This window comes from Arvicanthis niloticus, chromosome 17 (assembly GCF_011762505.2).
Source record: "Arvicanthis niloticus isolate mArvNil1 chromosome 17, mArvNil1.pat.X, whole genome shotgun sequence".
Lineage (NCBI taxonomy): Eukaryota > Metazoa > Chordata > Mammalia > Rodentia > Muridae > Arvicanthis > Arvicanthis niloticus.
Window position 1 is genome coordinate 42258077 of NC_047674.1, and position 18600 is coordinate 42276676.

The window sequence follows — 18600 nt, forward strand, 5'->3', positions numbered from 1 at the left end:
GAAAATAGTCTTGAAGCTTCATAGATGTGACATTTCAACATTTAAGTAAAGATCAAGTCATGCCCCCGTTTCTCTTAGCCCTCCCTCTATGCTTAAAAAAACTTAAGGGGATTTCTGCTGTCCCTTTCATAAAATAATTCTGGATAACCTCATTAGCAAATATAGAAATTCAAATTTTAATGAAATTTTATAAACATAAGCAATGCATTTAACAATTTGTTTTGCATATACAAATTGTTGATACATTGGTTTTATGATGACAGTTTTGTACACACAGTGTCTGACTGCATTCACCCCTTTTTTACCTCTGACCTCCTCCCACTGCTCTCAGTCCTACCTGGTCCCTTCCACTCTAATATTAGTCAGTGAGTTTAATCAGAGTTCCTTACAGGAGTATAGATCAAGTATGTTTTTAAGATGTGTGCAACTCACCAGTGGCTTCAGCACTCAAGAAAATGTCTCTCCCTCACACATTGAATGCCCATAGCTCTTCAGGGAGGGCTAAGGCCTCATGAACCGCTTTAAAAAGACTCCATTTTAATGACAGCTGCTGAGTGCTCAAGAGTGCCTTGGGCATGCCATTCCTGGAGGACAGCATTCCACAACATCCCATCCTTTTTTTTGTTTTTGTTTTTTTTTGTTTTTTGTTTTACCTCTACTTCCCTGAGCCTTGGAGTGGGTGACATAGTTAGATACCTTGTTTATAACTGAGCATTCGGTAGTCACTTAGGTTGAGACTTCGACCATTTGAGCTTCTGCATTAATCATCGCTCACTGCAAAATGAAGCTTCCTTGACCAGTAGCAGGAATGTATGGGCATAAACTGAAATATTTAGAAGACAATTTCTTAGGCATATCACACTGATTGTGTAAACAGATATCTTAGTAGTACTTTTTTTTTCTAAACTAGGGCCTAGCCATAAGCTTTTGAAATGTTTATAGTAACCAATGTTAATTCTCCCCTGAGAACTGAACCTCAAATCCAATCAGCAAGTGGTTGCTCACCCCTATAGTCATGCCTTGTTGTATCAGTATCTTGTCTGTTAGGTTGGTAGTACAGTGCACAAATTCACAATTTCCCCCTAGAAAGCTTGCATGGTACTTTCTGGAACAGAGAAGGAATGTCTACTTCAGTCCTAGCTTGATTTCTATATGCTCTATAATCAGAATATGTAGTGTATTCAGCAAAAGAATCTTGCCTTATAATTCTGGTAAAAAAAAAAGAAAAAAAAAAAAAAAACAGCATGCACTGTTTGGGGACCTTGGGGCCTTCCTGGCTAACACCTCATGGAATTAACACATCTCTGGCACTCTTTGATTAGGAATGAAATCTGAGAACAGCTTTGTCCGTGTATACAAGGGTCCCTCTATTCAATGTCTATCTTACTCCTTGTGTTGTTGCTTAACCTGTAAGCATCAAGCATCAGACTTCCCTCTGCCTTTTTCTGACACACGACACATTTAAGTTGCTCCTCGAGCCTTTTTATCTCCACTAGTTCCTCTTCTGCTTTCCGGTTCCATGTGTTCTACTACTCAGTCCTGACCGACAGCCTCTCTGTCTCTCATGGGACTTTTCTTGTTTTCTGGCCTGTACTTGGATTTGGGGTATATATTTAAGATAGGTTTGGTAGAATTTGCTGATGAGTTAATTAATACAAGAAATGTGAGAAAAGAAGAGTTAAAGGTGCTGCTAAGCATGTTCTTGACTGGACACTCAGAAGATAGAATCTGCCATACAGGTGGGAAAGTCTGCAGGAAATCTGGATGGAAGATCAGGAGTTTTGGTTGGCCATAGTTAATTAGAAATATTTATTACACTAAAGATCTAATTTTAATAGAAGGGGATCTTAATTAGGTAGTTAGATGACTTAAGAGTTTAGAAAGAGGTCTAGATGAGGAATACAAAATTGGATGTTATTGGCTTGTAGGTACCTATCATTGAACATTATGAAATTAGATTAGCTCATTAACAAAGTGAAAATACAAAGGTTAGGAGAGAAGAGAAGGGATGGCTACTTCAGTCCTAGCTTGATTTCTGTATGCTCTATAATCAGAATATGTAGTATATTCAGCAAAAGAATCTTGCCTTATAATTCTGGTAAAAAACAGCATGCACTGTTTGGGGACCTTGGGGCCTTCCTGGCCAACACCTCATGGAATTAACACATCTCTGTGCCTTGTGGTTTTCAGTTATTTAGAGGCCAGGAGATAAAGGACCTAGAAAGACTTAGGTGACCAGAAACGAGTGAGTGAGTGAGTGAAATGCTGGGGTGAGTGATGAGTGGGACCGCTGTAACATCCCCTTGTAAGTGAGGTCACAATGTGCTCGTTACTGCTGTGGTGACAGAGTTCTTCAGAGTGGTGGTGGCATATAGGAAAAAAGGTTTACCCTCATGCCTGTTATGTCATCTGAAGCTAGCTAATGTTCTGCTGCCTCAGCTTCACTGGCTCCAAGTTGACAGCAGAACTGTCAAGCAAGAACTGGTCAAATGTCTAAAGACAAAAAGTAAAGATTTTAGGTTTTGTTGGCCATAAAAATCTCTTGTAATAACTGCTTAACCATAGATAATACTTGACTGAATAAACTGTGTTCTATTAAAACTTATTTTGTAGAAAAGACAGAAGATCAAATGTGTCCTGCAGGCCAGAAGTCCCCATTCATTGCTGGCAGTTATGGCAAAGGGACAGGAGTGCATAGCAGGTTATTAATGAGCATTTCAGTGGTGACATAGTAACTTAAATACCACTAAATATGCAGGTAAAATGTGGAAGAGAGGAAGGAATAAACAGTTGTCTTGTGTTTCTGACTGAGCAAGCAGAATGAAGGCTAAGAAATCAGTGCACTTAACTCAGACAAGAGTAACTTGAAGCTGGTAGGGATGAAAGATAATCAGTTGGATTTGAGAGACCGGGAGGCCAACAGGGGGAGAAATAAGTACATATATATAGAAGCATTGTCCTCTAAATAGGGGGAAGAAATGGAGCAGTTATGACAGGGGGATATGAGCAGGAAAGAAATTACTCTTTAATGGGTGACATTACAAGATGTTTACTGTTAGAAGTGAACTTGTAGAGCAGGCAGGTCTGATTCCAGTAACAAACAAACAAACAAAAACACAAACACACCTCCTGTAACGATTTCTCCCAATGACCTAAGGAGATTAGATCTAGTAGGAAGAAGAAAACACTGGCCTTTGAGATATTCATAACTATATTATGTAACTACATAACTACATAAAGTAAACTGCAAGGCAGAGAACAGATCAATAATGTTATAGCTGAGTTGCCACAGTTGATCCTCAGACCTGAAAGTGGAAGAAATAAGTGATTGTTAGCTGATGAAGTCTTGGGGTTGGTTACCTTGCAGCCTTATTGCAGTAGCTGAGTTGAGAGTTTGCTCATTACCTCTGCTGATACCAGCTTGTATAATAATTAACTACTGCCATCCATACAAACAACTATCAACAAACAAGAGTATCCAGTAGCTTCTATGGGCTAACCTTCCTGACACACTCGGGATTGTATCTGCTACCACAGCACTCTTTTAGACAGTGGAAGAGCTTTAGGAAACTTTTCAGGAGAAACCCCACATTCATGCCTTCAGGTTATTGGTATTTCTAGACTCATTTAAAGTTAATTTAACAAAACCTGTTATGAATGGGATTTAATGGGTTCATGAAAACTCATGAGGCTACAGAGAATCAAGGAAGCCCTTCCTAGGCTGGAGAGATGGGGCACAGTACATCCATCCATACAAACAACTATCAACAAACAAGAGTATCCAGTAGCTTCTATGGGCTAACATTCCTGACACACTCGGGACATTAGTGTGCTCTGCTCTTGCATAGAACCTGGGCTTGGTTCCCAGCACTCATATCAGCAGGTTCACAGCCACCTGTACCTCCAGGTCTCATGCATATTACCCTCCAAGACTCACAATTAACAATAAATCTTTAATTCTTTAATTGATAAAAGTACCTTCAGCTCAGAGAAAACAGTGATCCTAAACCTGGATCATATTGGTGTTTGCTTTAGGCAACAGACTAATTTCCTGCATAGGAGCGTTTCTTCCTCTCCACTGAGACTGCCTGTTTAACCCCTGCCCCTTTATGCAGAGAAGGTGTCCCCGGAACCCTTCAAGGTCCGTGCTTTAAGTGGAAGGCTTGAGAAGAACACTTGTTGGTGTGGAACTTAACCTTCCTGGTTTCAGTTCCACATTTTATAAACAGTTTCTACAATGTTTTTGTCTGTGGCCATGTGTGTACTGAATGCACACTGTAGGGCAACTTAGCCCGTACTAAACATTGACCAGCAGCCTTGTTTGCTTGAATATTCTACCACACCCCCAACTGTCTCTGTCTCTGTCTCTGTCTGTCTCTCTCTCTCTCTCTCTCTCTCTCTCTCTCTCTCTCTCTCTCTCTCTCTCTCTCTCTCCCCTTCTCTCTCTGGGTGGGGCTACGAGCATGCGCATGTCTTTGAACTTCTAAGGGTGTCTGAGAGCTTCGAATGCACTTTACACCCAGATAGTATTTCATGAAGTCAAGTATGACTGAGCTCAGGAGAGTGTGGGCAAGGCTCCTTCTTCTACTCAGTATTATGGCTCCTGCTCATTAGACCAGGCCTGACCTGAGGTTGGCCAGGCTGCAGTGCTGATCCCCCTGGCACAGTAGATGAGGAGCTTGGTGCAGAGGATTATAAATGGAGTAGAACAGACAATGCATGAGGGCAAAGATTACTTTTTAAGGGCATCTCAGGTGGTTTTTTTTTTTTTTTTTTTTTTTTTTTTTTGGCAAGTTAGCCAAAAAAAGAAAACAATTTAAAGCTTGGAGTTTTAAAGTGGTTCATGTGACTTGAGCCTACAAATTAATTCACTTAGGGTTTATTTCATCCCATAAAGCAAGGAATATATTTTAATATGAAGGAATTCCAAACAACATTTGACTAAGGAACAAAACCTTTAAATGACTTCTTGACTACAAAATAAAGTTCCTTGAACAACACAAACGTTTAGAAGGCTTCAAGAACTTGACTACTAAGAAGGGCACGGCTGAGTCTGCTAGGGCTTTGTTGGCTCAGTAGGTACCTGAGGGATTGGACTTCATAGTTCTTTGTGACAGGTTGTACTCAAGGCTGAATGTTCATGCTCTGTCAAAATGGTAATGAAAAATACAACATCTGTTTGCCTATCACCTTCTTACCCACCGTAAACTAGTTTGGCAGTGCATAAAATTTTATGTTGCCCTTTGACATTATTTCATCATCTTTGAAAATAGATGGTGACCACTGATGACTCTGCTATTCAAGTGTTTACTGGGCACCAGTAGTTTGTTGAACACTAGTAAACATGTGAAAGCAATCTGGGGTATTTACAGGCATGTATACAGGAAATGGAGGCGCAGTTTTAAAGGTAGAAAAACGTGCTGGAGGCAGTTGCTTCTGGAGACTCAGTTTGAAATCTGGATTAATGCTAAAGTTTAACTTAAGTGTGTATAAATGCAGAAACAAGAAATAACTTATCTCAACTTATTATGGTGATTTACCATGTTTAACATGAATAACTACATTTTAAAAATGGTTTTCAACATCTTAGTTTTTATTCTGTCAATAAAGGACATGCTGTAGTGGTCCTTTGATCAGAAGACTTTTACCGCTACTGTGTTGTAGTAATTTTCATTAATTGAGGGATGATCTTATCCCAGTTGTTTTCCTTCCATCTGTTTGTTGCTGACCCTACCCATCTATTCTTCTACACATCACTGAACTTTGTACAAAGACAGTGGAACGGGAAGAGAGAGAATCAGTATTTGAATGGTTTTCAAATGTTTACTTCCTTTACTTAGTACAAGTAATTATTAAACATTTGAAAATTGGGCCTTAATTTGAAAAATTTAGTTAGGAATGTTAAAACGTAGTTAGGAATGGTTGTAATTATGTGGCTTTTTAAAGCATCGTATCAAATACATAAAATAATGCATTTCAAGATGACATTTTCCATATATCTTTGGCCACACAGCCTGCTCTGTTACTATCCGTTTTTTCCAACACACTGTTCCAGTGACCCTATGACTTTTGCAAAAATGTGGTTTGGAGACAGGTCAGACAGCTCACTGGCCTAGGGATCAGATGTCTGTCCTATAGCTAAGACACATGAACTTTGCTACTTAAAGACTAGATGATCCACAACAGAGTCAGTCTTCAATCTCTCTACCCTAGTACTTGGAGACAGCTAAAGTTTCACATTTCATGGGGCAGAAATCACAACATGTCAACATTCTTTAAAGACATCTAGGATGAATAACGAAGATGATAATGAATCCTTATCTGTCTTTTTCAAATACTGAATATTAGAAACTGACCTTCAGAATAAATTGAAACAGTAATTTTTGTGAAACAGGCCAAAGTTAGCGAGCAAAGACAGCATGTTTTAAAATTCATTGGGAACTTGTATTTACTGAAGTGTAAGGTTGAAATGTTTCAATTAAGGTTATTAGAAGTTATTAAGAATTGGCTCTTCAATAATTTTGTGTAAGTGTAGCTTTTGTAGTAATAAGGAATATTTATGGGAGTGATATTAAAAGCTTACCATTAAAATACCACGTAATGAGAAGTCTGGGATAGAGAGAAGCTGGAGCTGGTGTGTTGTTGTATATGTGTGGTGTGGGTGTAGGTAAAATCAATCAGTGACTTCAAAAAAAGTAAGTCTTCAGACTATTGTGAATTGTGTGTTATCATTTGTTTAGAAGAGGTAGGAGTTATGCCCGGAATCCAGTAGAAGTCTACTTCTGGGAGAGGAAACAAACTGAAGTGTTCTCTTTTAAGTCCTAGGGTGCAAGGAACACAATGCTTTATTTTGAATTGTTCTTATTTTTAAAAAAGTAAATTTAAAAAATAGAACCCTGTTTCCTGTAATTTAAGAGATTCTATATTGACAACAATGTATATTCCTTTCAGATGGTCCTGCTGAGGCACCAGTGACCAATGGAAACACAACCACAGTGCCGCCCCTGAATGATGATCTGGACATTTTCGGACCAATGATCTCTAATCCTTTACCTGCAACTGTCATGCCCCCAGCTCAGGTGTGCAGTGAAATGTGGTTCTTTGTGACAACACTTCACTTTGAAATTGTCCCTGAGCTATCACTGGCTGAAAAGCTATTCTTTAGTCCAGGATTCAGCAAGCTAGTCTGTGGTTTTATTTTGTTTAAACAGATAGTTTCATTCAAACACAGCCGCTTCTGTTGATTTATAGTTTTTAGCTACTTTGGTACCACAGCTATTGAATGGTTACAGTAGAGTTTGTTAGGACCCATACAAGCAGACTTCAGCATTGTTACAATTTTAGGGAAACAACACAATTTACAATGTATTTTTGGGGTGGGGATGTGTGAGATAATCTTAGCCTGACCTTAATTCACAAGCCTGTGTTATGAGCATTGTTGATGCTAATATATTTGATTCCATAAGTTCTGGCAAATTAAATGTTTGTATTTTTCTGAAGGTAAATTAGGCTTTAAGATAGTCTTAAAATGAACCTTACTAAGTAAAAACCATTGAATACAGCAATAAGATTTCTAAAATACTAATGGTTAAGAAATTAAGTTATATATTTAGTATTACATAGAATTTCCTTCAGATGAAACATTAACTTTCAAGGTTCAGTTTAAAGTTACTCGGAAGCCTGCTGCAAGCATGTTCATTCCCTAGTACAGTGGAACACAAGTAGCCAGTTTGTTTCCTGAAAGGCATTTGAGATGCAGTGCTTCTTTTCTATATGAAAAGTGGAGCCACGTCTGAGTTGTGTGGCTGTAAAGATTTTCATATCTTGTCCATGTATCATTAAGACTAATAATGTTTTATTATACATATTTTTGTTATGAAAGTTATTATATACTTACCTTGAATATAACAAGTAAATTTCTTGGGAATTAGGCTAAAGTCATTATCAACTTTGACTATAGCAGTAGTGTGTATTTCAGCAAAGGTAGCTAGCTCATTGGTGTCTTTTGACTGAGGGCACTGTGGAGATACTTCATTCAGTATGCTTGCCATGTAAGCATGAGGTCATGAGTTCTGATCCCCAGCATCCACATAAAATGGGCACAGTTGTAACCTCAGTGCTGGGAATGCTAGAAAGACAGGTAAAATCCTGAAACTTCATTGGCTGGCCAGCCAGCCTAGCCAGATGGAAAGCTCCAAGTTCTAACCTTAATGCTAGTCAAGTTCTAGCCAGTTGGTAAGCTACAAAGACTAACCATCATGCCGTGTGCACTCTGATTAGTACCTCATAGGATGGTAAGGTTTTCTTTTCTTTTCTTCCTTTCTAAAAAAGCCTTGTTTGCACACACACATTCAAGGAGGCTGATAGAGAACATTAACTTCCCCCAGAACTGGAGAGTTACAGGAGGTCATGAGCCACCATGTAGGTTCTGGGGAAATTAACTTGGGTCTTCGAGGAGAGCAGTAAATGCTCTCTTTTTTTCCTGTGTCTTATTTTACATACTTTAAATTTCAGAACAAACTAAAACAATAACTGCACAATACCCAATCATGCTGTTCTGTGGGAGGGAACTTTCCTGCCTTAAGGCACAGAACAGAATAGAAGAGATCCTTTAGATTTGAGCAGAGAGTAAATGCTCTTAACCATTGACTTGTCTCCCCAGCTCCAGCATGGTTCATTTTAAAAATAATATCATAATTCTTTTCTTGAACACTGTTTATGAGCCAAAGTTATGCCAGTTTTTATGCCCTATAAAATAATTTATAAGATTTACCTTTTATCCAAGCTACATGCTAAGATTAAAATCCAAGTACATTTTCAAATACATTTGAAATTTGCCAATAAAGTATAACTGAGATGTGCATATTCATATGAGTTCTGAGCATATGTAAATTTTAGTCAAAGATTTACACAGGTATAAAAATGGCCTGGGTTTACTGTCTACGTGGAAGTAGCTGACCGGAGTGTACATGTATAGAGGGTGGGGGGAACTGAGCTCAGCAGTCCTTTCCTGTCTACATAGGACAGGAAGGGAGGGAGTGGGGAGATAGACAGACAGAATATAAGTATATGAGAATGAGTATGTGCAAGTGCTGATACCAGCCCTGGGGTCCCGAAAGGCCAGAAAGTCTGAGTTATAAAACGGCAGGCACTCTGGTGGTGAAATGATTGCAAACACACCACCAATAGACCAGCAGATTCCAGTGCTTGCTAGGTACGTGGCTTAGGCTGGCCAGTTTTAGCCAGTGTCTATTTTGAGGTAGATGTTCAAACTTACTTAGATAATATTTAGACCATGAGACTGTTCTTCAGACTATTCTGTTGTGAAACCGGAATTAGTATTTCCCGGAACATTTGGACGTTTTTATGATTATGTCTCACTCATCAAGAATGGAACCCAAGGTGCTGAGTAGATTCCAGTGATGCACAGAAGTGATGTGATATCATTTTGTTATCACTGTTAATAATAACTGCATAGTTATCCATTTCATTACAAAGTACCTGTGGTTACGCCTGCCCTTATTTTATAGGACAGAAGTCAGGTGACCCAAGACTCAGGAGTAGGGATCAAGTCCGGCAAAACTGGCTAGGAACCATTCTATTGACCACTGTAATGCTATGCTTCATTAGTAACCAAAATACAGTCAGATTAAAAGACACTATTAGGTTTAGTAGTCTGTCGTGTCTAATTTCTTGCACATTTTAGAGTTTTTACAAAATAAGACAGCCTTTTCTGTGTCACTTACAAGTCTTACTCAGTTAGAGTCAAAATATGGGTCTACTTAAATAAGTTTGAATAAAATGCTTTGATGGTAATTTACTGCATGATGTTCTATCCAGAACAGTAAATGTGTGAATTTAACTTCTGCTTGTTAACCCACCTCTATCTGAAGTTTCAGAAGAATATGAGCCAGCATTTACTAGACTTCAGAGAATCTTTTATTTTTTCATTATTTAAAACAAATGGTTAAGCAAGAGTGTCAGTTGTAATTCTGTAAATCTTTGTGTAAGATATAGTAAATTAATGGAAAACTTGTTTTATAGTAAATATCTAAATTACTTTTATTGATTTGCCTCTGACTAGCATGAAGAATATGGCTGACTATAGGTAGCTAGTTTTCTGTACTTTCTGGATTAGATGCATTCTAGTATTGTAAAAATAAACCTAGAATAGATGTGTAAATGTTTTATGGTATAGCTTTGAAAAGATAAAAGCTTTTAATCTACCATTACAGAGCCTTTGCTTCTGCAAGTTGTAACATTCTTTATTCCGAGTGACCCTAGTTCTTGAGAGAATTGGTGACAGTCTTCAGACTGAACCTGCATGTTGTCATACCCACTGTGATCCAGGACCATGAGCTGGGAATGTGTGGCTGTGGGGGAGCTCTGGTCTTCTTGGTTTTCACTACAGGTCCGCCATGACATTTCACCGGCATTCCAGATGCTTGTGTGGGGGCTGGAAAATGATCTTGAGAGATGTTAGCATTCTTCTCTTAGAATATACTACCCAGTTCATAATTTTATGTGAACTTCAGTAATAGATGAGCTGTGCTGCATGGAAATTAACAGTTTCTTTGGTGTTTTGCCTAGGGGACTGCCTCCATACCTGCAGCTGCTACCCTGTCTACTGTAACATCTGGGGATCTGGACCTGTTTACTGAGCAAACTACAAAGTCAGAAGAAGTAGCAAAGAAACAACTCTCCAAAGACTCCATCTTATCACTGTATGGTACAGGAGCACAGCAAAGCACTCCTGGTAATTGACATGGTGTTCCAGTCAGTTGACATGGTGTTCAGAATACATCCTCTGAAACTACATCAGTTACATTTTTCTATGGTAGTAGTGGATGCTTCTGTTGCAGCTTATATAACTGAAATGAATGAAGCATTAGAATTAAACAATATAGGATTCACAAAACTTTATTCATTTGAGACTTAACAAGTTGTTCACATATCACTTAATATTGCTCTACACGTTTATAAGACAGGAGGTATTCAGGAATTACTGGCTTTGGAGTTACATGAAATTTGACTTTGTGTATACTTTTGTTTCCTCTGCAGATAAACAAATAAGCAGTCAGAACTATACATACATATACTTATGCAAAACTTGGAAGTATCTTTCATTATAGTGAAATTATAAGCATATGATTTATTCAGTTTTAATCCATCAGACCCTTCGTCCCAAACTAAGTTTATTTCACATATAGACTGAAACTGTGTGGCCCACCCACCCACTTCCTCATAAAACAAATAACCACCTCTCTACCTGCTTGGTTGGTTTTTGGGAGAGCAGTGATGCAGGTCATCAGGAGCAGCATGTACTCTTAGGCTGTGCATCTGTGCATACATCTGTCTGCATCCTAGAAATACCAGGCTCTGAAGGTTGAGGCTTGGGTGGTTTTCAGCTGTCTGCCCCTTTTCTGTATCTGGAGAGGAGTACAGCCATATAAAAGAACCTCTTGTTGACCCATTCTTTTCTTTTTTTATTCACGGTTCTTACAATATAGGTGTGTTTATGGGACCCACAAATATACCGTTTACCTCACAAGCACCGGCCGCGTTTCAAGGGTTTCCTTCCATGGGCGTCCCAGTGCCTGCAGCTCCTGGCCTTATAGGAAATATGATGGGACAGAATACAGGCATGATGGTGGGCATGCCCATGCACAATGGGTTCATGGGAAACGCACAGACTGGAGTGATGCCACTTCCTCAGAATGTTGTTGGCCCTCAGGGAGGAATGGTGGGACAAATGGGTGCACCACAGAGTAAGTTTGGCCTGCCACAAGCCCAGCAGCCTCAGTGGAACCTCTCACAGGTAAGGCTAACATCCTAATCCACGTTTGTATTTTGGGTGCTTTTATTTATTTTGAAAGCCATTGAGGAACATAAGAAAGGGGTAAGTTTGATCGGATCCAAGTGTTTATAGGTAAATGACTAGTTACTGTCCTTAATAAGAATATTCTAGAAATAAATGTTAGGAGTTTCCTTCTCCCATTTCAGACTGTAACGTAGTTGTAATGGCGAACATGCCTGTACTAGCTAGAAGTTATCTTGGGCAGCATATAAGAGACACACCTCAACTCCTTGGCTTGGTGCCATGCTTACTCGGCTCCTAGGTGAGATCTCTTTATAGTCCACTTAGACCAGAGTATCTTCACTGATAAGCTTGCATCTTTTTTATTAATTCTTATCAATGAGAAAGAAATCCAGCTTTATATTCTCAAAGCACAGTTTGATGAGGGGGTCAAGGCTGCCTCTGTCACGTGGTTACTGCCTGTTGACTTATGAGGGACATCCATTGGCTCAGGAACCCCGGTGGTGAGAGTGTAAACATGCTCACCTCAGGTGTTCACTGATAAATTCCATGTCTGTCTGGCTTAGGTTAAAGCAAGGAGTAACATTTCTGTTGTCGTTCCACACACAGAGATTTGGTGCTCATGGTTCCAGTCCCTTTCCTGCTTGATGGTCCACCATGAATCTTACAGGAACCAGGACCACTAAGACCCCTTCAGAACATTGCCTGCTAACTAGCATTCACAAAACCACTGCATATCTTACAAGTGCTCCTCTGCGGTGTATAGGAATATACACACACAATGCTTATGCATTGGAAGCCTCAAAAATTGTGTCAGATATTAGTAGCAACTTTTTTGTGACCATGATGCTGAGGCTTGCTCAACTCAGGTTAAATTACAGGAGAGCTAGTGAGGAACAGTAGTTCTGTCAGCAAGGTCATATAAGTCTTCATGAGCAGAAGGGAAGATGGAACCTGCCTGCCTGTAGACACATTTGTGGTTATTATGTCTTGGGTTTTCAAAACAGTAAAAATAAAATTCTGCACAAAGAACACAGTTAATGTTGAGCATAGGTTTGGAACTATTTTCCGTAAATCCTGCATCTCTTGTTCTGTCACCAAACTGGGTAGTGAGAGAACCACTGTGCTAAGAGCCTGATAAGTATACTGGATTCGAGCCTGGAAGAAAAGTGCATACAGTTTATTGTATAGCATATAGTAAAATTCAATTTTAGCTGTTTGTCACTATAACATAAAACCTAAAACATATGCTATGTGACCTTTATAATGTTTAGGAAGTATATTAGGGCCATTTAGGATGTTAATAGAGAATTACAGGTATTTTGTAAATATTAGGGTAGTTTTAGGATGTTTTACTTTCTAAAATTTCTCAAGTCCTTGGGAGTCACAGAAGAGTGATGGACTCAGTCAGATACAAACTCAAAGATTACTTTGGTGTGTTTTTCAGTTGTGGTTAATCTAGAAAGTGAACTAATTATGGGTCACTTTATAAGTAATGCCTAACTCAGAAAAAAGTAGTTGTTTGATTTCAGTAGATAGACTTCTGTGTGGTCTACCTCCAGTGTCTGGACTAATTTTCACATCCGATGAAGTGTCTGGCTATAGCTAAAGAGTCAAGAGTGAAAAGTGAATCATCCTTGTAAACTGAGCCTTTTGTGTTTCACAGATGAATCAGCAGATGGCTGCCATGAACCTCAGTAGTGCAAATGCTAGTGCAGGTTTCGGACAGCCCCCCAGCACGACAGCGGGGTGGTCGGGAAGCTCGTCGGGGCAGACGCTGAGCACGCAGCTGTGGAAGTAAGACGCTGCCACGGAGTTTCATCCAGAACTGACACCTGACATTCCTCGCTACAAAGGCATCTAGTTCCCATTTATTCATGTACATACATATTTTTTCTTTCCCCCATTTGTTCACATTAAGAATTACCTGATTGACCGTGTTGGTCTGTGCTGATTAAATTTGATGTGAAAGCAGGTTGAGAAACCATCTTATGTGGAGGGCAGCTTTGCTCATATTTCCCATGATGTCATAAACCACATTGAGAAGCTGCTCAGTTAACTTGCATAATCGGTTTTATTCTCAAAATTATAGCTCTAACGTTTGCATATAAGGGAAGTAGTTATCATGTTAGTAATACCTCTAACAGTATAAACCCCACCCCCAAATTAGCCAGTAATCCTGTAGGAAGGTACTGTATGATCAAATGTTTAATCATATAAATAGAATGTAAATGTATCACTGAGCACTGTTTTCTAGTGTATCAAATTCTTTTATTCATCACTCACTCCACTGTGCTGTTGTTATGATGTGCTTAACAGGGAACATGGTTAGTGAACGCAGATAAACCTGGATGGTACTGTAAAACTCAATGAAGGTTTCAGAGTTCAAATTTCCATTGCCTCTTGTAATGTGGACCTCTTCTCATGTACATAGTGCTAATATGAAGACCTTTATCTGCACTATATGCACACAGGGTAACTAAAACAAAGCCACTTTTAATCCTTGAAGGTATATCCAGGTTTATGACAGTAATTGTGTTTACATTTTATGGTGCCTAGTATTGATAAAATGTTATTTCCCTATATTAAACAGATGAATCCACACACCTTTTTTATTTGTGGGTTTTATTTCCTACAGTGTACACTGCCATCAGCTTTCCAAATATTTCATGTTGTAAAGCCAGGAATTTAATTGGGAATATTTAATTGACAGAATATTCTAAAACCTATTTCATTCTACCAGTTATGAGATGTCTTGGTGAAAGGGAGGGAGGGAGGGAGCAGTGAGATACCCTGGTGTTCTTTTCAGTGTCATGTAGCTTCACTGTACAAACATCTTCCAATTCAGAGAACACATGCAGAACAGATGGAGACAACACATTTTGTAGCATCCAGGTAGCTGTCGAAATGGATGTCTGTTGGCTGACAGGAAAGGCTGGAGGCAAAGGACCAGTACCTGAATGAGCAGCAGGCGAAGCTCCAGACTTCCTCACCTGCTGGTCCTGGCGGCTACACTTCAATGTTCACTGTGTCCAGGTGGTACTTTGGCTCATTGGCTAGGTTGACCTTCTCTGTCCGAGTGTGCCACACGAGAACCTACGGAGGAAGGGAATAATTTAAACAGCCGCACTGCCAGCACTCAAGCTTCAGCTGCACGAGGGAGATGAAGAAGTACCTTGGTGCAGTTACTAGCTTTTGGTTCCAGTTCTTCCACTGTTGTGATCTGCTTTAGAAAGTCAGATTCTTGCATCCCTGGCTGGGACCCGCGGCGCTTAAATACAGCTTTCGGATTGGACAAGATGACTTGCAGACTCACGGCAAATCCTTTGTATGAAGTAAAGAAAAAGACTCAATTACTGATATTCTTTTTCCCTTTGTAATTGTGGTCACATAAAAAAGTACAAATACCGGGCTGGTGAAATGGCTCAGTGGTTAAGAGCACTGACTGTTCTTCTGGAGGTCATAAGTTCAAATCCCAGCAACCACATGGCGGCTCATAACCATCCATAGTGAGATCTAATGCCCTCTTATGGGTGTCTGAAGACAGCTACAGTGTACTTACATAAACCTTTGGGCTGGAGCAAGAGGGAGAAGGGAAGGGTGGGGAAAAGTACAAATATCTACTACATGGTTAGATCTTGGTATTCACACTTTAGTAAGGAGCATTGCCTGCATATAGTCTCTAAGGAAAATTAGGCCATGATTTTGTACACTGATGACACCTGCCACAAAATATGAAGTCTGTTGATAATCAAATTTCAGAAACTGCCTCAGAGAGGCCACTACAGCTCCACATTTAATACTCGACACTATTGCAGAACTAACTCTCCTTGTGGTGTTCCAGTGCTGGCCCAGCCTTCCTGACTGCTTTTGACAGTGTTAATGTGTGTTTATCATCAAGGTCAGCGCTGTTTCAAACGACTTGACAAGCTTGGTAGAGGTACTGATGATCATGTGAAACAAGTATTACTTAATGTATAAGCATGAAGGGGGAGCTTAGAGATTAGTACAGGCAGTTGGTTTTTGTATTGGAGTGCTTAAAATCGAAAGGATTTAGCTTAGTGGTAGAACACTTGTCTCACGTGGAGGAGGCCCTGAGTTCACACTTCAGCACTGCAAAGTCAGAAATGTGAGCTCCTTCCAGTGATTGGTTATATGACAGAATCGTCACTGTTTAACCTGCTGTAATACACTCCTAATGAACTCGACAGCCAACTGCACATATGACTCTTTTAGAAATCTGCAGCCTGAACCTTTGCTCCTGACAGTAAACTTAGGCCCTCTAGGAGTTGCTGGGTTGAGAGCCATGCTAGGAACTTCTTCATAGGAACGTGTGTTTACTCTTTCATTAGCCTTTTTGAAGAAGCATCACACCATCAGACAGTAACAGAAGACCACATCACTCATATGACCTCCAGATATCCTGCTGCTCAGTCATGTGCCCTGGACCCTGCTGCCTCTTGTGGAAGTTAATGCTTAACTATGCACAGACAGTGCTCTAGGAAGTACTGAGTGAAGCAAAATCAGAAAACATAACTCGTAAAATAGCCTTCAGACTCCAGTATCCTTCACTAATTCTGTATGAAAGGACCCAGTGCATTCTAGTAAGCAACACTGTAGTCTTTTGTTTTTGATTTGATTTGGTCCTTGCATTTGAGACATTGGCCAAGTCACGTTAACTCTGTAATGCCCCCATTTCTTAATCTGCAAGAGAAGTATGAAAGCTCAACCTTTGTGTAGGGGAGCATGCAGAAAGACTACTGACTTTGGAGCACTGTGCAAAAGACTGCAATATATAAATAAACTTGCCACTGTGTAAACAGTACCAAGAGGGGTGGGTAGTACCAGCCTCCATTCCCAGCTGCCAGAACCCTGGTAGACAGGTAAAGGGCCTGCGAACGTTCATGTGGCCAGGCCACATGTATGTCATGTGACTTTGATAAGGCATCTAAAGTCTTCATCAGGGACTTCAGCCACACAACCCAAACTTGAAGGTGGTAAAGTGCCTTTTCTCGTCAGACTAGATTGCATTAATGTTAATGACTTCTTGCTTTTTGTCATGTTCTTTATCTAAATGCAGGTCTGCCCTTCTCCATCATACTGGGGCTTCTGGAATATTCTTTATGTGGCTTCAAGGCACTGCTTTTTATATCCCTATTTTCATAGCACACATAGTGATCCAAATTATGCAGAGGTAATTCTGAAGATATAAACCATCCAGACCTATTTCCTTCATTGTCCCTTAGTATGTTAAACTCACTGTCTGCAGCTACGGAAAAATTCAGATGAGATGAATATTTTCTCCATTTCCCTGGTTCAGGAATATTTCATCATAGCCTAGATCTATGTGGCAAAAAGAAGCACAGGCCACATCCAGGCCTGAAGCTACCATTGTTTTTGTTGGGTGTTTTCTTGTCCTCACTGTGCAGTGGTTTGCACCTGAACAGCAGAGCCCTTAGGGAAGGGCTGACAAAGTAACCTAGTTCCTAAAAAGGGGGGCTGGAGGGAGAGGGAGGACGTTATCCAGAAGTTCATCATTCACCTACTTCAGTGGGTTCTGCCCGTTCTCTGCTCAGGAAGCAGGTCACAGCCGCAGCAAGCAAGCATCATAGGGCATCTAGGCCAAGCTGGGTTGCTTCCGGGGAAGTCCGCTGCCCTGATGAGATAGCATGCTGAGCTAAAGTGCTGTCTCTTGGAAAGAGGCAGCAATTTTAGCTCCTGACCAGTGATTTCCAATCTGCTGTGAGTGTCTTGGATTTTTCTTCAGTTGTAAGTATTTGCCTCGAGCATTGTATCCTTACTGGATTTGGCTTTAAAGGTTCTGCTGTGTCTTTGGAGGTATTGGGGATTCTGACAAAAACCATAGAAGTGGGGTTTTCTGTCTGGATCAGTTACAGAAAAATGTTTTATGCCAGTGAAAAGTGATTGAAGACAGGCCTTCCTTAACATCTAATGGTGCTCTGGAGGGAGGGCATATTCCTCACTAGGCCCAGGGACAGGGTTTGCCTCAATAGATGACATGCTTACTGAATGCATTAGAGTCTAACAAATCCATTTCATTTCTAGACAAGATAAAAACCATAGGAGAATTGGAGAAGAGATGGCTCATTGGTTAAGAGCACTTGCTCCTCTTCCAAAGGACCCAAGTTCAGTTGCCAGCACTTGTGTCTTATTTCACAGTCATCTTAACCCCAGTGCCAAGGCTTTTGACACCTTCTGACGTCTGTGGGTACCAGGCACGTCCTTGGGTGCATGTATGTACATGCAGACAGAATACTCTTTAGCAAAAGACATATGATTAAATAACAAGAAGAGTGTTTAGTCATTTGGGGTGAAACACATATGATATAGACTCTCTAAGAATAGGTAAATGTCAACCCCCAAACTGTCAGAGTTTCTCTGAAGAGGCCACCCCACAGGAAAGGAACCGCCAAACTCTTACTGTCTCCTTTGGTTGACAACTGAGAGTGTGAGGGGGCTATATAGCAAGAATTTGCAGAGCAAAAAGCTCTGCTGGTGGGTAGAGGTTCTCAAGCCTTCAGTGTCATCAACTGATGCCCACAGAAGTTCCCAAAGTAGAGAAGCAGGAGGAAGGAGTTGTCAGTTATCCTGACTCACTTAGCCTAGGAGTGGTCATGTTCTCATTAGCAAGAGCACAGCAACCTAGTGAACATGGGCAATGACTAGCTAGTGTGGGGTCGAATTAGCTCTGAAAGCTCAGATACTCCTGCCTAAATGTAAAAACAAACCTTGAAAAGATGGAGTGCCTTCAAATAACTTGA

General features: G+C 40.2%; 2 protein-coding genes across 4 annotated transcripts in view; one reads left to right on the plus strand and one right to left on the minus strand.

The window, feature by feature from the left end:
• Smap1 (small ArfGAP 1) overlaps nt 1–14422 on the plus strand; it is a 76328-nt gene extending 61906 nt beyond the window's left edge. The window contains exons 8-11 of one of the 3 annotated variants that reach the window (XM_034521359.2): nt 6952–7079; nt 10591–10756; nt 11511–11818; nt 13485–13893. In XM_034521359.2, the coding sequence (XP_034377250.1) occupies nt 6952–7079; nt 10591–10756; nt 11511–11818; nt 13485–13619 (737 nt within the window). In that variant the 3' untranslated portion in view covers nt 13620–13893. Of the gene's footprint in view, nt 1–6951; nt 7080–10590; nt 10757–11510; nt 11819–13484 lie in introns of all 3 variants that reach the window. The other 2 variants (XM_034521358.2, XM_076915146.1) reach the window with 2 other exon arrangements.
• B3gat2 (beta-1,3-glucuronyltransferase 2) overlaps nt 10905–18600 on the minus strand; it is an 82483-nt gene continuing 74787 nt past the window's right edge. Inside the window, exons 3-4 of the mRNA XM_034521360.2 lie at nt 14994–15142; nt 10905–14914 (exon numbers count right to left, since the gene is read on the minus strand). Of these exons, the coding sequence (XP_034377251.1) occupies nt 14828–14914; nt 14994–15142 (236 nt within the window). The 3' untranslated portion in view covers nt 10905–14827. The remainder of the gene's footprint in view (nt 14915–14993; nt 15143–18600) is intronic.